Below are 18374 nucleotides of genomic sequence, written 5' to 3'. Positions count from 1 at the left end.
AAAAATATCAATATTCTCTCACGCCAAAAAGTATATGTCTCAATATTGATAATTTTAATATGATCAGGTAGTATGGTTATTTGAAGGAAATAAAAATAGCCACTGAAATCACTCTAGAAACTTTCAGCAATTTTGCTGCAGCTAAAGAGTAAGGCAACATATGTTTGACTGTGGCGTCAAACAAATGGATATCATATTTTGAAAATATTTGATCATGCATATGTTTCTGTTTATTTTTAGGAATATTTGTTGAGAATTATGATCCTAATGTAACTAATGGAGATGTTCAGGTAACTCCTTCTCATTTTTATGATATACGTAATGAATAAGGAAGATTTGAAGAGTACTTTATATGACATAGTACATACATACTCTATACACACATGCATGCATAAACACATACATACATACAGGACACTGCTTACCAGACATTTCTGTGACACATAATACGTATGCGGAACCAATATCACAGTCTACAATATCTTCATTCCACACACGATAACATGGCGCAGAGTCGGGCTTGTGACTGTACGGACGATCAACCATCACATATCTCCATCCAGGGAGGTACCATACGTTCTCATGATAATTCCTCATTCGTTCTAGATTATTCTCTACAAAGCTCCGGCCGACAATTCTTGTTTCGTCTTGACAAAGGTTGGTGTTGTTTGGATCCGGATGTTTTGGCACCATGAGAAGGCATTGGCTACCAACGCGAACGAAGTTCGCGTCACATTCTGGAAAAGTTTGGAAAATTTAATGGTTTTACTTAAAAAAATTGCTCATAATGATATATTGCATTGGTCACAATACGTACAGAGGGTTAAGAAAATACAAACACGTTTGAGACATTCCTTCAAATTTGATAATTTTATGTTCCATATTTATCATGTATAAACAAGTTGGAAAGTACCTTCGTGTTCACAATTTGTCATAACAGCATACACATTTAAACTGAATGTTTGTATACCACAAAGCAAGCCCTCATAACGAGAGATATAGAAAGGGGTGAGACGGGGGGGGTGGGGGGGGGTAAAAGAAAAGAATCCTATCTGTCTGTAACACAAATTGAATACACTTGAATAAATACTGCAAGCTATGTGCATTGTAAGATCGCTTTTGATCTCTGAGTCAAGCAGGAACTGGGTCACCTTAGCCATCCCCTCCCGCAATCGATGGGTTCCGGAAAGTACGGTGACGTGGTGAATTCAGACAGCTTAAGAAGCATTGCCTCTCCAGCCCTAACTCTCAAAGCTTAAATGTAACACTGAAATATTGGCTCTTCATGTAATGAAAAACAATCGTACCACTGAAGCATCCTGTAAATGGAATCGAGAGATATATAGATACAGAATACCATAAATGACGAATGTCCTTAAAAAAGTGATCCCATCCATACACCCTAAGAGTCCCCCTTACAACTGTACTGCATATATCCATGTTATTTCTGTGTTCGTCGTCGTATAATATTACTGTCACTTGGCAAAGCGTGGAAGGGAGGCATTGCAAAATTGCATTTTAATGACCATTACAGACAATTATGACGTCACCATTCACCTTCTGCATGGAATGTTATCGCTGGTCTGGACACCTCGTCAGATCCTACAAATAGATAGATATAAATAATAACAGCTATAAACAACTATCAAATAACATGATATTATGTATCTGACTACCTCGTCTGCCTCAATCAGTAGTTAATCAAATATAACGGTAATTACATTGAGTCAGTTATACTCATTTTAGCGCATATATATATATATATATTTTAGGCATATATATATATATATATATATATATATATATATATGTTGAGACTAGTGGAACACTAGTAGTTGTATATACATATATATCGCCATTCTGTTATAGCTATATCCATAGATAATACATGACGCCACCATTCTGTTAAAGCTATATTAAGATATATAAAATGGTGCCTAGTGTATTAGATAAATACATGGCATCTGACTCAAATGAAAATGAAATGAGATTGTTTTGACATAATAAAAGCGTATATTGTATGCTTACCAGGTTGTTGTACTACGTACCTTTGAATTCTGCTTGTTGGGCACAGATATAGTTGTCCGTTAGCGGATCAGCGCAGGGGACATCCACCCAATTCTTAGTACTTGTGAAGTCCCGTATATCGATCGCCGTGCACGCCTCAGCCGTCCCACCATCTGGTTGTTTATCAGAGAAGACGCTGTAAAATAGATAAATTGTTATAAGTCATCAAATGTATTTATTATATCAATAATATACAGGCGCGTATCCAGGATTTTCTAACCCGGGGGGCGCGAATTACTATCTAAGCGGAGCGCCACCATCGGTTGGCGCGGAGCGTACAAGAAAATTTCTGGTTTTGATACCCCCCAGATCACCGGAAATGGCACTTCTCGGGCTTGAAAATGAGCAACCAGATGTACACTTTTGCCTGAGAACCAAGTATTTCCCAAAAGTTTTTTCCATCCATAACCGTTTTGAAGATTGTCACCAGTCACACATCATGTTCGACCTCATTGCATGTCCTATGGATCATTGCTTTTGTAGAAGGAACAGAAAAATAGCAGATATTTCCGATATCAGGTATATCGAAACCGAACTCTTCACTCATAGGCGTAGGTCCCGTAGGAGGCGGGGGCTGCAGCCCCCCCAATTGTTTTCCCATTTTTTTGGGCACCTACTGAAAGAAAAATAAATAGCAATGAATAGCTTAAAATGATCTCCTTGGTAATTTAAATAAAGTTGTAAGCTTGGCCGACATTACTACTGTAAAAGAGAGTTTTGACATAAATGGATCTGTATGGTTTTTCTCCATCTACAGAAGACATGTCGGCGGTATACTGTGCAACTTTCACGGACCGTAAGGTACACGATGCCATACAATGTAATGACCGATCTTGCCTATATGATATTGGCATCGACATGTTGAATGCGCGGCTCGCGCGCGAAAAATTTTGGCTTTTTTTCGGGCAAGTCATTACAGCCCCCAAATCCAATCTGGCTCCTACGCCTTTGACTACACACATTGACAGTTTTTGAGGCTGTTCAACGTGGAACATGCATTTCAATGCTCATTGATATGATGTTATATCTGCTCTTTGCTTTACAAATTCGAACAGGCGTGTAGCGAGTAATTGCCAAGGGAGGGCGAAGCCTGTAGGCAAACTATCTAAGCGAAGCGCCACCATGAGTTGGCGCGAAGCGTACAAGAAAAATTTTGGCCGAAAATGCCTCCCAGATCGCTGGAAATGACACTTCCCAGGCCTTGTAAGTTGCATCTAAGCATTGTCTATTTTGAAATTACTAGCGATGTCATAAAGAAAGTTTGCTTGGGGGGGGGGGGGCGGTCGCCCCCTTCCCGAAATGCGTTATGTTCCCCGACGACTCGGTCGAGTTCAAGAACATTAGTGAGAGAGGAAAAACGGAAACGTCAAAAATGGAGTTGTCGGGGTAAGGGGTGGGGTGAGGCGCACACCCCCTCCGTAATCCTTGATCTGTCACTGGCTACCCTGTGTATATAATAGGGATCTTTCTCTTCCCGAGGTCTTGGCTATCTTCTACTCCCTCCTTTTTCTCTCTTTTTTCTTTTTCTTTTCCCTTCCTTCGTCTCCTCCTTTTCTTTTTTCCCCTCCTTTTTCCTTTTTTCTTCTCTTTTTTTCTCTCCTCTTTTCCTTACCCGGGGGGCGCGCGCCCCCAACGCCCCCCCCCTGGATACGCACCTGATATAGTACCGCGTCTGTCAATGAACCCTTTCAAACGAAGCTTCCGTAACATTCAGTTTTGCTTGTACCTTATCCTTTAAGTCATAACATTGCATGACTTGTAATGCGGGGTCCTTACTCGTACTCACACTGTAGACTATTGTACTCGTAACTAGTAATACGTTATACTTGCACGTCCACTCGTAGTCGCAGATTTGTATTCGTACTTGGGGGAATTGTTTTCTTTTTCTTTGAAAGAGATACCAATGGAAGATTATACGTGTACGACGCTCACACTTAGAGCCGTGTACTCTCGTACTCACACCAACGGGAATTCTACTTATACTTGTACTCAACCTGCCCAGCACTCGTACCACAAGCCAGCACAAAGAGATATCAGAATTATATCGCATCTTGACCGACATTTGATAATTGTCAACATTGCCAAAGAATAGTATGTCATCGTTGCCGATGTGTGCTATTTGCTTAGCGTGACCAAATGGAAATTTCCGCTCGCTTGGTCGAGGTCGGGCAGAGGTCAATACTGCCCATTTACTAGTTGCCTTTCATATCCACCTCGATTTGCATACTTATGTAATCGATGCACAATTACGTAATCGATGTATACTTGCGTATTTTGTAGTGCACATGCTTCATTCCTCTCCTGGCTCAGAGAGGCGTCGCATGTGTTCCTGTAGCACTGTTCCTTAGTATGTAAGTATTCTAATTGTTTTATATAAGTATTAAGGGGCTTGATATTGTAATTGTATATCTCTTTTAATATCGCATTATAGATATTTGCCTTTAATGTGATGTTGCTGCATGCTCGTGCCTGTTATTTATTATTGCCTTTTTACTGTGTATTCGTTGTTTGCTTATTTGTAAGATATCTGGCGTAGAATATATCGCCAGAGGTTATTACTTTGTTGGTGTTCTGTACATTCTCCAGAAAGCCGCCGTTAACCCCAGAAAGCCGCCGTTAACCCCAGAAAGCCGCCGTTAATCCCTGTAAACCCCTGTACACCGCAGTTTGTCGTGCTGTTGGTTTTGCCCGGTAATGATTGTAAGTTAATTATAAAGAATGTAATTGTCGCCAGTCTTTCTCTATGTCTTGTTTCATGTTACCAAATGTTATTTGCTATACTTCTTCCTTTGTGTGCATTGTTTTATAAGAAGAAATATAATGCATTATTATGTTATTATTATGTTATTATTATGTTATTATTGATTTGTTCAATTAATGTGTTTATTTCACCAATGTTTGTATATTGATGTTTGGATATCTTTACTTTCTAGTTTTCACCGTGGTCTTGTTCAAACCACGCGTGTGAATAAATGGGCTAAAACATACAACCACCTTGTTCAGCTTCATTGAGCGTCGTCACGGTGACAGTGAAAAAATCGTTGGGTATCGACAACCGGAAGTCCTGCATATCCTCAGCCGTCCGGTATCTGGCCGTTTCAGACAGTTTTAGGAATTCTATTCAAAAGTCACAAATTATAACTATAATTATAACCCACTGTACAATGTTATCGCATCACGATGTAAACATACTACATACAGTGCGCACAGCACAACCACTATGCAAAAAAATTCACATTAGTGTATTTGTCTTTTAACCGTAAATACTTAGGTGGTCTATATATAGTGAAATTCTATCTTAAAAACTAGCACTTCAAATACGGACGCTTGAGTTAACCTGTATTCGGTTGCTGGCTATTTTCACATGGTCTTCGGCATGCAAATATGATTGTATGGCAAGCACATACAGAACTTGTCAAACCAGGGAGTTGCATAACAACTTCCTGATCAAACTATACATGACACTAGTCATTGCTCTGATTCAGATCGTTCATTGGATTCGTGCATTCTTAGACAAAGGTGAAAACGTTCTTGGTATGTTCCTAGATCTTCGAGCCTCAGGGCGTTCGATTCTGTCGATCAACCTATCCTCACTAAGCTTAGTAGCTACGGCATTCGTGATAGGGTTAAGCAAACAATGGTATGTCCAGCTATACTTGTCAAACACTGCATGTATGTGAATGGTGCCTTTTCTAAGAGAGGATAGCATTATCAATGGCGTCTCTCGTTGATCTGTAATAATACATTTGCTTTTCTTAATTGTCGTTATTGATATTGAAAATGTTATTTTCCAATGAGACTAAATTTAACGATGCTACGAATGTGTTTGTCATGATGTTAATTGTTTAAAACTCGGGAGGGTCAAAGTGTTTTAAGGAACCTGAAAAATAACAAAAGTCATCTTGCATCTTGGTCAAACTAATAACACAATTTGTTAACTGCAAAGAGAGTGGTGATCATTCTTATCCCATTTCTTTACATTAAATGGCATTAAGTCTCCAAGACAGTTTGTGTAAAGTACTTGGCATTAGGTCTCCAAGACAATCTGTGTAAAGTACTTGGCATTAGGTCTCCAAGACAGTCTGTGTATAGTACTTGGCATTAGGACTCCAAGACAGTTTGTGTGAAGTACCTGGCATTAGGTCTCCAAGACAGTCTGTGTAAAGTACTTGGCATTAGGTCTCCAAGACAGTTTGTGTGAAGTACTTGGCATTAGGTCTCCAAGACAGTCTGTGTAAAGTACTTGGCATTAGGTCTCAAAGACAGTCTGTGTAAAGTACTTGGCATTAAGTCTCCAAGACAGTCTGTGTAAAGTACTTGGCATTAGGTCTCCAAGACAGTTTGTGTAAAGTACTTGGCATTAGGTCTCCAAGACAGTCTGTGTAAAGTACTTGGCATTAGGTCTCCAAGACAGTCTGTGTAAAGTACTTGGCATTAGGTCTCCAAGACAGTCTGTGTAAAGTACTTGGCATTAGGTCTCCAAGACAGTCTGTGTAAAGTACTTGGCATTAAGTCTCCAAGACAGTCTGTGTGAAGTACTTGGCATTAAGTCTCCAAGACAGTCTGTGTGAAGTACTTGGCATTAGGTCTCCAAGACAGTCTGTGTAAAGTACTTGGCATTAGGTCTCCAAGACAGTCTGTGTAAAGTACTTGGCATTAAGTCTCCAAGACAGTCTGTGTGAAGTACTTGGCATTAGGTCTCCAAGACAGTCTGTGTGAAGTACTTGGCATTAAGTCTCCAAGACAGTCTGTGTGAAGTACTTGGCATTAGGTCTCCAAGACAGTCTGTGTGAAGTACTTGGCATTAAGTCTCCAAGACAGTCTGTGTAAAGTACTTGGCATTAAGTCTCCAAGACAGTCTGTGTGAAGTACTTGGCATTAAGTCTCCAAGACAGTCTGTGTGAAGTACTTGGCATTAGGTCTCCAAGACAGTCTGTGTAAAGTACTTGGCATTAGGTCTCCAAGACAGTCTGTGTAAAGTACTTGGCATTAAGTCTCCAAGACAGTCTGTGTAAAGTACTTGGCATTAGGTCTCCAAGACAGTCTGTGTGAAGTACCTGGCATTAGGTCTCCAAGACAGTCTGTGTGAAGTACTTGGCATTAGGTCTCCAAGACAGTCTGTGTAAAGTACTTGGCATTAAGTCTCCAAGACAGTCTGTGTAAAGTACTTGGCATTAGGTCTCCAAGACAGTCTGTGTGAAGTACTTGGCATTAGGTCTCCAAGACAGTCTGTGTAAAGTACTTGGCATTAGGTCTCCAAGACAGTCTGTGTGAAGTACTTGGCATTAAGTCTCCAAGACAGTCTGTGTAAAGTACTTGGCATTAGGTCTTCAAGACAGTCTGTGTAAAGTACTTGGCATTAAGTCTCCAAGACAGTCTGTGTGAAGTACTTGGCATTAGGTCTCCAAGACAGTCTGTGTGAAGTACTTGGCATTAAGTCTCCAAGACAGTCTGTGTAAAGTACTTGGCATTAGGTCTCCAAGACAGTCTGTGTAAAGTACTTGGCATTAGGTCTCCAAGACAGTCTGTGTGAAGTACCTGGCATTAGGTCTCCAAGACAGTCTGTGTAAAGTACTTGGCATTAGGTCTCCAAGACAGTCTGTGTGAAGTACTTGGCATTAGGTCTCCAAGACAGTCTGTGTGAAGTACTTGGCATTAGGTCTCCAAGACAGTCTGTGTGAAGTACTTGGCATTAAGTCTCCAAGACAGTCTGTGTGAAGTACTTGGCATTAGGTCTCCAAGACAGTCTGTGTGAAGTACTTGGCATTAAGTCTCCAAGACAGTCTGTGTAAAGTACTTGGCATTAAGTCTCCAAGACAGTCTGTGTGAAGTACTTGGCATTAGGTCTCCAAGACAGTCTGTGTGAAGTACTTGGCATTAGGTCTCCAAGACAGTCTGTGTAAAGTACTTGGCATTAGGTCTCCAAGACAGTCTGTGTAAAGTACTTGGCATTAAGTCTCCAAGACAGTCTGTGTGAAGTACTTGGCATTAGGTCTCCAAGACAGTCTGTGTAAAGTACTTGGCATTAGGTCTCCAAGACAGTCTGTGTAAAGTACTTGGCATTAGGTCTCCAAGACAGTCTGTGTAAAGTACTTGGCATTAGGTCTCCAAGACAGTCTGTGTGAAGTACTTGGCATTAGGTCTCCAAGACAGTCTGTGTGAAGTACTTGGCATTAAGTCTCCAAGACAGTCTGTGTAAAGTACTTGGCATTAAGTCTCCAAGACAGTCTGTGTAAAGTACTTGGCATTAAGTCTCCAAGACAGTCTGTGTGAAGTACTTGGCATTAGGTCTCCAAGACAGTCTGTGTGAAGTACTTGGCATTAAGTCTCCAAGACAGTCTGTGTAAAGTACTTGGCATTAGGTCTCCAAGACAGTCTGTGTGAAGTACCTGGCATTAGGTCTCCAAGACAGTCTGTGTAAAGTACTTGGCATTAGGTCTCCAAGACAGTCTGTGTAAAGTACTTGGCATTAAGTCTCCAAGACAGTCTGTGTAAAGTACTTGGCATTAGGTCTCCAAGACAGTCTGTGTGAAGTACTTGGCATTAGGTCTCCAAGACAGTCTGTGTAAAGTACTTGGCATTAGGTCTCCAAGACAGTCTGTGTGAAGTACTTGGCATTAAGTCTCCAAGACAGTCTGTGTAAAGTACTTGGCATTAGGTTTCCAAGACAGTCTGTGTAAAGTACTTGGCATTAAGTCTCCAAGACAGTCTGTGTGAAGTACTTGGCATTAGGTCTCCAAGACAGTCTGTGTAAAGTACTTGGCATTAGGTCTCCAAGACAGTCTGTGTGAAGTACTTGGCATTAAGTCTCCAAGACAGTCTGTGTAAAGTACTTGGCATTAGGTCTCCAAGACAGTCTGTGTAAAGTACTTGGCATTAAGTCTCCAAGACAGTCTGTGTGAAGTACTTGGCATTAGGTCTCCAAGACAGTCTGTGTGAAGTACTTGGCATTAAGTCTCCAAGACAGTCTGTGTAAAGTACTTGGCATTAGGTCTCCAAGACAGTCTGTGTGAAGTACTTGGCATTAAGTCTCCAAGACAGTCTGTGTGAAGTACTTGGGTATTTTTTATAGACGAAAGTCAATCACTTTAAACAACACATTGATGACCTTTACAATAACCTTATAAATATGCAGGAATGTATCTGATTGTCTTAGAGCCTCACTTCCACCTATACCCTTTTGTCTATTCCAGATCTGTTATGGGATTGGGATCTCATTCTTAAGCATTGACAGGCGCTACAATACAGAATTCTAACAGTTATAATCTTCGAACATCACGCTACCAATGATCTACATATATGCATCGCTTCTCGGCCTTTTGGCTAAGATCATGTGTAGTATCTGTTCCCTTAGGGAATGGTGATACACACCTGACGATGATCACACAGTCACAGTCCCGATGCAAGGGGACTGGGGCTGAGAGCGGATCAGTCGTTTGGTAGTTTGGTTTTCGTGCCCAGGTTCTTTCCTGGGCGACTTTTTCTTAAAAAGTATCTACATATGCAGTAGCATTGGTGTCCTTAGAGTTACTGATATTCATACCTCAAGATGTGTGGTTTAACTTCAACAAGTACATTAACAACATTCTCCATATACTGGTGTTAGTGAAATTCTCAAGCCTACTAGATTCACTATTATCCAAATGCACTATAGGAATTAATAAACCTGTCTCGGCCCCCAGGTGCAGTTCTATAGACATGGTAAACTGCTGCAATAAACTCTGGAAACGAAATGAAATGAAATTAGAAACTCCCAATTCGTCTACCATTCTTAATGCGAAATTAAAGGCATTTCTTATTGCTAAATATTCTGATGAAGTTATTTTGTTTTTCTTTTACAAGTCATTTTATTTTCAATCCGAGCAAATCGTTTCACTTCATGTATCGTTTCTCTTTTACTTTGGTCCTCGATAAGGTAACCTCGGTAAGCATTGCAATGGTTCACTAGTGTCCTGGATATATGTTTATATGTTATATGTATATACATGTTTGTATATGTAATTATATATTAAATATTTATGAAAAAAAAAAAATAAAAAACGCAAATACAAATACAACACATATGTCGACATTTCTCATATAACACTTGACATTTCATTTTAATTGTCGATATTTATGACACAGTTTGCTCTCCTTATGATTGCCAGAGCATCAGAAACTATAACAGTTGGATATACTCACAATGGTGAAATATACCAGTCTGTGTAACTGACAGGAAGTCCGTCCACCCATTCATATCGTGCAGCACTGCTTTGTAAATTCATAGTGAGACCTTGCAAAAATATTATATATATATATATATATATATTATTATTATATATTTTCAAATATATTATAAATATATATATATACATAATATATATATAGATATTTATATATATATACATATACATATATACATATACATATATATATGTATATATTCCATTCCATTAACATAAAGTCTGTTCAAAGTATCTCTTTCGAGATCCGGCTTTAGGAATCACAAATGATTATATATATATATATATATATATATATATATATATATATATATATATATATATATATATATATATATATATATATATATATATATATATATATATATATATATATATATATATATATATATATATATATATATATATATATATATATATATATATATATATATATATATATATATATATATATATATATATATATATACTGTTGAAGACGTACATGGGGAATTGAAAAGGGGAGGTCCATATCGCGCCTCTCGATAATTTAACATTTTACATTAAACTGAAAACTACCAAACGCGTTAGAACCTGACGTAATCAAACCACAACAAATTTGAAACAAACAGTGCTTACCGATATAATATATAGTGGAACCTAATTCGTCTTTGACCAGCAAACCTTGAACAAAGTTCATTTCAGCCGTGTTTCTTATCGACGCTAATTCCGAGCTGGCATTACCAATAGATCTGCACTCCAACAGAGCTTCGTTCCAACGAAGATTTTCAGGATGGTTTGCGACGAAGAAACAACGACCATTGAAAAGACGCCAGTTGGGTGGACACGTGAAGTCTAGTCAAAAGTGAAAAGATCCTATATTTACCAGCATGCGGATGCAAGGAACATGGTTACAGCCCTCTCTTTTGCAACCTAGCAAACTACTAGTCTAAAAATCCCACAGAATGCACCTTTCGCGGCCTGATATTTTTCTCTGATGAAGGATAGGCCTATATCCCCTTCCCACTAGATACGGAGAATCTGCTTCATCGATCGACCCGAGTTAAATACCTCCTTTCTTAAATTTCTAGAGATGCCGTTGGGATCTGTCTAATAGAACCCTTAATATATAATGGAGGATTGATACATGTTGGTACCACTCTATAAGCAGATGCTACAGACTAAAGATATTCCATATATATGGTGAAAGGTTTAGGACTCCTCAATCACTCAAAATTCAAATGGGCAAAGCAGACAACAAACAGAAAAATATAATATAAATGGAAGTCTAAAGATCTTAAATTGAAAACATTAAAGTAAAAAACAGAAAGAAAAGAAAAATAACAATAACATACAACACAAAATAGTAACATGAACAAAATATGCAAAACGGAATCAAACAGATGAATTGTAAGTCTAGATTTGACAATATCAATTGTTTCGCTGAAACGAACGAAGAATATGCATATCATTAAAATGCTTAGGACCCATATTTGAAAGTCATGCTATTTGTAGCATTTATAGGTCTTTCCTTCTAACGTAGTTTTATACAGATATTCTCTTTAACAAGAAATTGATATCTAACATTTCATTTATAACAGTTATGCACAGTAAGTTACTATTTTAAACATATCGTGTTCTTTTTCTTACGGAAAAGTTAACATTTAAATCACTAACCTAGATCCTTTTCAGTGATATGGTCATAGTTAGGTGTTTCAAAGTAACGCTCTTCATAAATTCCGTAAAATTTGCCAGGAAAGCTACTTGGTTTGTAAGCAACGGTGAGAACATTTCCCTTTGCTGAGAGAGGTTGGAAATTTGTCCTAGAACAGATAACGTAAACAACACGAGAATCCCATAATTCAAGTTTCCCTATGCAGCTAGCATCACCTTCAAAATAAACTTCTCTTGGTAGAAACCACACATATGAACCTGGTGACGTAGTTATGACGTATTGGCATTCATTTAACGAGTACAAATTCGGGAAGTTTGGACTCGCAAGATAAGCTTTTGGCTGGTTGCATTCGGTCTTTGGGCAAGAACTCTTTACATCTTTTGGTAGGAACTCACATCCGGGGGCCTCGACTGCACCTAAATGACAAATAACTTTCGTTAGCAATGTCAATATTCATGAAGCTCGAATAATAATAATAATAATAATAATAATAATAATAATAATAATAATAATATAAGCTTTATACGCTATACGCTATTGGAACAATGTGTGTTACGAGTACCACCATAGAATAACGAACACTGTACCTTGAACTCGGTATGACAAAGGTTTTGCGTTAAAGTTGAAATATACATTATTCTGTTCTCACTGAACTGCAATTTGAAATGATCTTGTATTTTTAGGCAAACAGGATAGTTTTGAGAGATCAGAATGGACCAATACAAGCCGAGGCGTCGAGAAAAAGAAGGGGCCCAGGGACACGGGCCTAGCGGCAATCATGTCACGAATCTCACTTGAGTTGCACTTTCCATGCTTTCTTCAAGTATTATGAAAATGAGAATAACATTATTCTTTTTAATTCATTTCCCTGGGCACCTCCACATTTTCACGGTACTTCTAATTCACCCCAGGCCCGGTCCCTTCCCTTGTCAGGTCTGATGGTACACACTCGGGACTCAATGGGTGCAAAAAATTACCTGCCGTTGGTCCGTGATGAACTCTAAAGCCATTAGCTTTGTGCATGAGTCCCGTTTCGTACGTGATAATCACTTTGGTAGTTTCGGACATGATCCATACTGGTGACGTCACGGTAACGTAAGAATTCTCGTTAAGCTGTGATCCATTTAGGCGTCTCGCAAATACTTTAATGGGATAGTGCGCCTCAACACTTACAGTGAAGAAATCTAGTCTGACATATACATTTGGTTTCGAAATTATAGTCCAACGGCATGAGTATGCTGGCGGTAGGATCCGTGGATGTCGCCATGACATTAAAACGCCGTTGCTCTCTGTAATTGGTGAATCTTCCGTTGGGCATGTGTAGTCACATTCAGTGAGGGAGCAATCTTTTTCCAATGAAACACAAAGAAAAGTTTCATACAGTAATAAATTCGCAAACGTATGGTTAGCGACGAAACCGTGAAGGATATGTTTCTTCTGGACAGTTAAGGTGGGGGTGCAGAATACGCCCTTCACTTCAAAACATGATAAAAGCCTCCTTTCATGAGGAAATGCTGTCCCAATATTAGCGAGAAAAACCCTGAAATGTTACCATTTCCACATATTACGACTGCTCAAACTAAAGAAAAGTTATCTCGTAATTCAAAGGTAAGTTACCGGGACCGGGGACCGGAGACCGGAGACCGGAGACCGGGGACCGGAGACCGGAGACCGGAGACCGGAGACCGGGGACCGGGGACCGGAGACCGGGGACCGGAGACCGGGGACCGTAGACCGGAGACCGGGGACCGGAGACCGGGGACCGGGTTGGGGAGGGAGGAGACCGGATGGGGAGGGGAACGGGATTGTGAAAATATGGGCTCTTCCACCGTCAAGTACACTCCCATCCCTTTTCAACTCCACACACACACACACACGCACACACATATACAAAAATGTAAGTAGTTATTAGCATAACCGAGCTTGTGTACCTAATTATACAGACCTAATTTATAACCTAACTATGCCTCGTAATACACCGTTCTACGTCTAAGCTTTTTTTTTTTTACCTGGGGCAGGTCGTCCAGACCCAGCGAGTCAGCTGTAACGACTTCAGGTCTACACCCCTCCCTTTTAAAATCCTTGTACTGTCCCTGTTTTCTATTGGAGTAAATCCTTGTACTGTCCCTGTTTTCTATTGGAGTAAACACTTTAGTCAGGCTTTATAAAACACACATGCACATACCGTGAGCATCATAATAAAACTTCACAGATAATTCTGTATTCCATTCTGTTAGTCGTCCAATCTGTAAAGATATACCAACATGGTTCGTTTTAGTTAATACATCAAATTCTGGTAAATTTCCACAAAGCGGTCGATGATAGGTGTCATTAACGCTCCTTAAATGTTCCGTTATCAGGAGTTTATCCAAACATGTATCCTGTCCATTGACTCGAAGGTTAACACTGAGCATTTTAAACCTGACGAAAGAAAACAGACATAGATATAATTATGTTAACATTTATCGTCAGGGATGATGAGGGAGCAGCTCGGGGCGGGGAGTGGGATGGGGGGGCAGCCCGACGAAAGCAAACAGAAATACAAATAATTATGTTAACATTTATTGTCAGGGATGATGAGAGGGAGCAGCTCGAGGGAGGGGAGTGGGGGGTGTGGTTAGCCTGAAGAAAGCAATCAGTCACACATATAATTATGCAAACATTTATTATCAGGGCTGATGAGAGAGAGCTGCTCGGGGAGGGGAGTGGGGTGGAGGGGTGGGGGTGAGCCCGACAAAAGCAAACAGACATAGATATAATTATGTTAACATTTATCGTCAGGGATGATGAGGGAGCAGCTCGGGCGGGAAGTGGGATGGGGGGGGGCAGCCCGACGAAAGCAAACAGAAATACAAATATTTATGTTAACATTTATTGTCAGGGATGATGAAAGGGAGCAGCTCGAGGTAGGGGAGTGGGGGGTGTGGTTAGCCTGAAGAAAGCAATCAGTCACACATATAATTATGTAAACATTTATTATCAGGGCTGATGAGAGAGAGCTGCTCGGAGAGGGGATGGGGTGGAGGGGTGGGGGTGAGCCCGACAAAAGCAAACAGACATAGATATAATTATGTTAACATTTATCGTCAGGGATGATGAGGGAGCAGCTCGGGGCGGGAAGTGGGATGGGGGGGGGCAGCCCGACGAAAGCAAACAGAAATACAAATAATTATGTTAACATTTATTGTCAGGGATGATGAGAGGGAGCAGCTCGAGGGAGGGGAGTGGGGGGTGTGGTTAGCCTGAAGAAAGCAATCAGTCACATATATAATTATGTAAACATTTATTATCAGGGCTGATGAGAGAGAGCTGCTCGGGGAGGGGAGGGGAGTGGGGTGGAGGGGTGGGGGTGAGCCCGACAAAAGCAAACAGACATAGATATAAATATGTTAACATTTATTGTCAGGGATGATGAGAGGGAGCAGCTCGAGGGAGGGGAGTGGGGGCTGTGGTTAGCTTGAAGAAAGCAAACACACATACATATGGTTTACCAATGCATTCCAAGAAGTTCTTAACGATATTTAAGGACGTTTCACTTTGTTGAATTGATTCTCAGTGTAGCCTTCTACATAATTAAGATTGCATGATCTCATGCATACATGCATTGTTGCAATCTAATTTGCTCTCAAACATATGTGAACTTACTTAATACTTAATCCATTTGTTACAAGTATATCCAGAAAAGCAGTCTTTAGTTGATCAAACCAGGGTGGGATGCCTACCCACGAGATGTAGGAAGCTTCAGTTTTTAGGGCTGTCGTTTGGTTATGTTCAGATGGTTCCAAAACGTACCTGAAGGGAGCATCTGGAAATTATTGAAAATAGACACAAAATAAGTCGTATCTGAAGTCTTTGCTACTATGGCTTAACACAATAATAAGTGGAGTTGGCCAACTCCAAAATTTGTTAAAACTTCACACTTAAGTTATTCCAAGTTTACTCAAATAAAAACTCATTCATTTTTGACAAACTTTTTTTTCTCCCTCAATATTTAAATAAGTTAATCATTTGAAGACGCTGCTACGCAGTATTGATCGTTTGAACTGTTTTTCAGGAGTGGATCCAGCCCCACCTTCCCCAAATACCAACACAGCCAAACCTCCCCTACCGTAGATCCTACATGGCCTGACGAGAGTGTCGGAGGGCCAATGGGTTCCAACCCAGGAGTAAAAAGTTATCTAGGAGGCCAGGGAATATATGAGGGGGTGGGGAGGACTCTGGAAAACATGGGGTAAAGAATTTTGTATTCTTATTTTCAGGATGGACGCAAAAGGGGAATCCCTGCGACATAATTGTCCCCGGACCGGACCTGGCGCTCGAAGCTTCTGTATATGCCCCTTGAAATATAGAACCATGTATGCTTAGCTACACTTGGTCCCAAAGACATCGAGACGGGCCCACTAAAGAGATTTCCAGCCATGTTCACTTATCTTCCCAGACTGCCCATAACTCACCATAAACACAAATGAATTGATATTGGTGATCACAAGGACGTACGCTAAGAAGAATCCTAGGTTCAGGAGGGGGCGCTGTGTTAAGTAAACCAACGTTACATAAGAGAGGACCATCTGTGTGAGGCTTGTATGGGGTGCCTTGTCGCCATATAAATGATGGTGGAGAGTTCCTTGGTTCCTGATAATGTAATTAATTTCAAAAGTCAATGTACAAAGAATATATAAGTTATATTTAATTTAAACTGAAGCCTTAAAGATGCATAACATGATTAATAACCTGAACGTAAACTTTTTTTCATTCATTCTTTTATGAATGTTTGCCTGTAAATATGTTTGTTTACCTGTTCAAAAGAATACATATTACGTAATGTCTTCATGGGGCCAAATTAGTGTTACCCAGCTGTACCAGCATGTACATTAATATATTTACAGCTATTTATAATTATTTATCACCAGTCTATACGAATTATGTACAGTATATCAAGCTGACCCCATATGTTGTGACACACCAAACAGCTGTAACATTATATTTCTTCGGTACAACGGAATAGTGAGCAATAAATATTCCAACGTCGAAAAACATGTAAAGATGCCTACCCATTCCTTTGAAACAAGATTAAAATAGTGATGCGGTCCAACCAGAGATCCATTGGTTTGATTACAGGTCTCTACTGCGTTGTCATAGGTTGCAACAGTCGTGTGGAATTTAAAGCAACTATCGGGAAAGACCTCAAGGAGAGATTCCATGTCTCTGAAATTACATAGAGCTGCAATGATAAAGGCAGTTAGTTCATACAATTGGTATATATTCGAAATGGCATATAGGGTTAAGTTGTGTTCTTACCATGGCTTATTGTAACAACTTCGTTCATCATGGCTTGGCTAGAAGAAAGGCGCGTCTTCACCTCCCTCTGTAGGTCTTTGTTTGCCAGAGGCTAAGTTATACATTGATCTCATGATTAGATGTGATAGTTACACGCCTGCCACGTTATTCATCAACAAGAGAACTAATCATACAAGCAACTTTATGAATCAAATCTTATAACCGTTTGAGAAAAAAATATTGATAAAGAATCCTACGTTTGCATTCTTTGATATTCTCTGAATCGAGATACATCCCACGAGAACACTGACAGGTGAATCCCCCTGGATAATTCAGACATCCGTGAGAACATCCTGAGGTCGATTGAGCGCACTCGTCCAAGTCTGCAATAGATTAGAGCAATTAAAAGACCGAGAAATATACAAGAGCACCAATCATGCAAAAATCACAGTTATCGTCACCTGGGTTCAGTTGTATTGTAAAAATACAACTGTCGTTTGTGCGTAAAATATCTGTTGAAGTTGTTTAAACATCAATATCTGTCATATGTTATAACGCCTTACAATGATGCGGAAAAGCTAGAGGTGCTTAATAATTGACATACCAACCGAAGAAAGAAAAACAAAGAAGAAAAAAACACTGGAAATAAGAAAGTAAAAGTAATCATTATGCCCAAGAGAACGATAAATATAAACGTATTAATACTACAAAAGACATGGTGCTGAAACGGAAGATAATGTAAATTAATAAGATACCCACTGAGACAGAACCATAATGCGTATAAGGAAAACGTAACTACAAACTTTAAGCTGTGAGGAAAGACCGATAAAAGCGATGCGGTTCATATTTGACAATTCCAACGACTCACGTCCGCGACAATCTTTGTGTTCATAAGTTTTAAATGAGCAGGCAAATCAGAAGTATATGATCTTTGTATTTCATCTGTGATATTGAATCATATTTTTGAACCCTCACCCCCCCCCCCCCCTCTCCAAATGAAATCAAATGAAATCAGTTGTATCATCCAGCAACGCCATAGAGTGGATCTCTTCTAGCAAAGTGTGTGGACGCAGAAACATAATCCTATTCTATAGTACCGCATTTGAAAGCGGGGGATATTCCCAGGTTCTAGGTCCCTTACAATGTTGCTAAAT

General features: G+C 39.7%; 1 protein-coding gene, 1 long non-coding RNA gene and 1 pseudogene across 2 annotated transcripts in view; 2 read left to right on the top strand and 1 right to left on the bottom strand.

Annotated features, from left to right (window-relative positions):
- Nucleotides 1-18374, bottom strand: part of LOC139963226 (uncharacterized) — a 64312-nt gene that overhangs the window by 19408 nt on the left and 26530 nt on the right. Inside the window, exons 13-24 of the mRNA XM_071963809.1 lie at nt 17478-17603; nt 16995-17164; nt 16398-16575; nt 15589-15748; nt 14129-14364; nt 12921-13289; nt 11946-12359; nt 10908-11123; nt 10249-10339; nt 2049-2203; nt 1558-1602; nt 426-737 (exon numbers count right to left, since the gene is read on the bottom strand). Of these exons, the coding sequence (XP_071819910.1) occupies nt 426-737; nt 1558-1602; nt 2049-2203; nt 10249-10339; nt 10908-11123; nt 11946-12359; nt 12921-13289; nt 14129-14364; nt 15589-15748; nt 16398-16575; nt 16995-17164; nt 17478-17603 (2472 nt within the window). The remainder of the gene's footprint in view (nt 1-425; nt 738-1557; nt 1603-2048; nt 2204-10248; nt 10340-10907; nt 11124-11945; nt 12360-12920; nt 13290-14128; nt 14365-15588; nt 15749-16397; nt 16576-16994; nt 17165-17477; nt 17604-18374) is intronic.
- On the top strand, nt 3860-6284 carry LOC139963262 (uncharacterized). The gene is made up of 3 exons (XR_011791534.1): nt 3860-4418; nt 4654-4767; nt 5001-6284. It is a non-coding gene; the product is annotated as an uncharacterized lncRNA (long non-coding RNA).
- LOC139963327 (U2 spliceosomal RNA) lies at nt 9371-9443 on the top strand (annotated as a pseudogene).

Source organism: Apostichopus japonicus, chromosome 21 (genome assembly GCF_037975245.1).
Source record: "Apostichopus japonicus isolate 1M-3 chromosome 21, ASM3797524v1, whole genome shotgun sequence".
Taxonomy (NCBI): domain Eukaryota; kingdom Metazoa; phylum Echinodermata; class Holothuroidea; order Aspidochirotida; family Stichopodidae; genus Apostichopus; species Apostichopus japonicus.
This window is presented reverse-complemented; position numbering and strand designations above follow the sequence as displayed.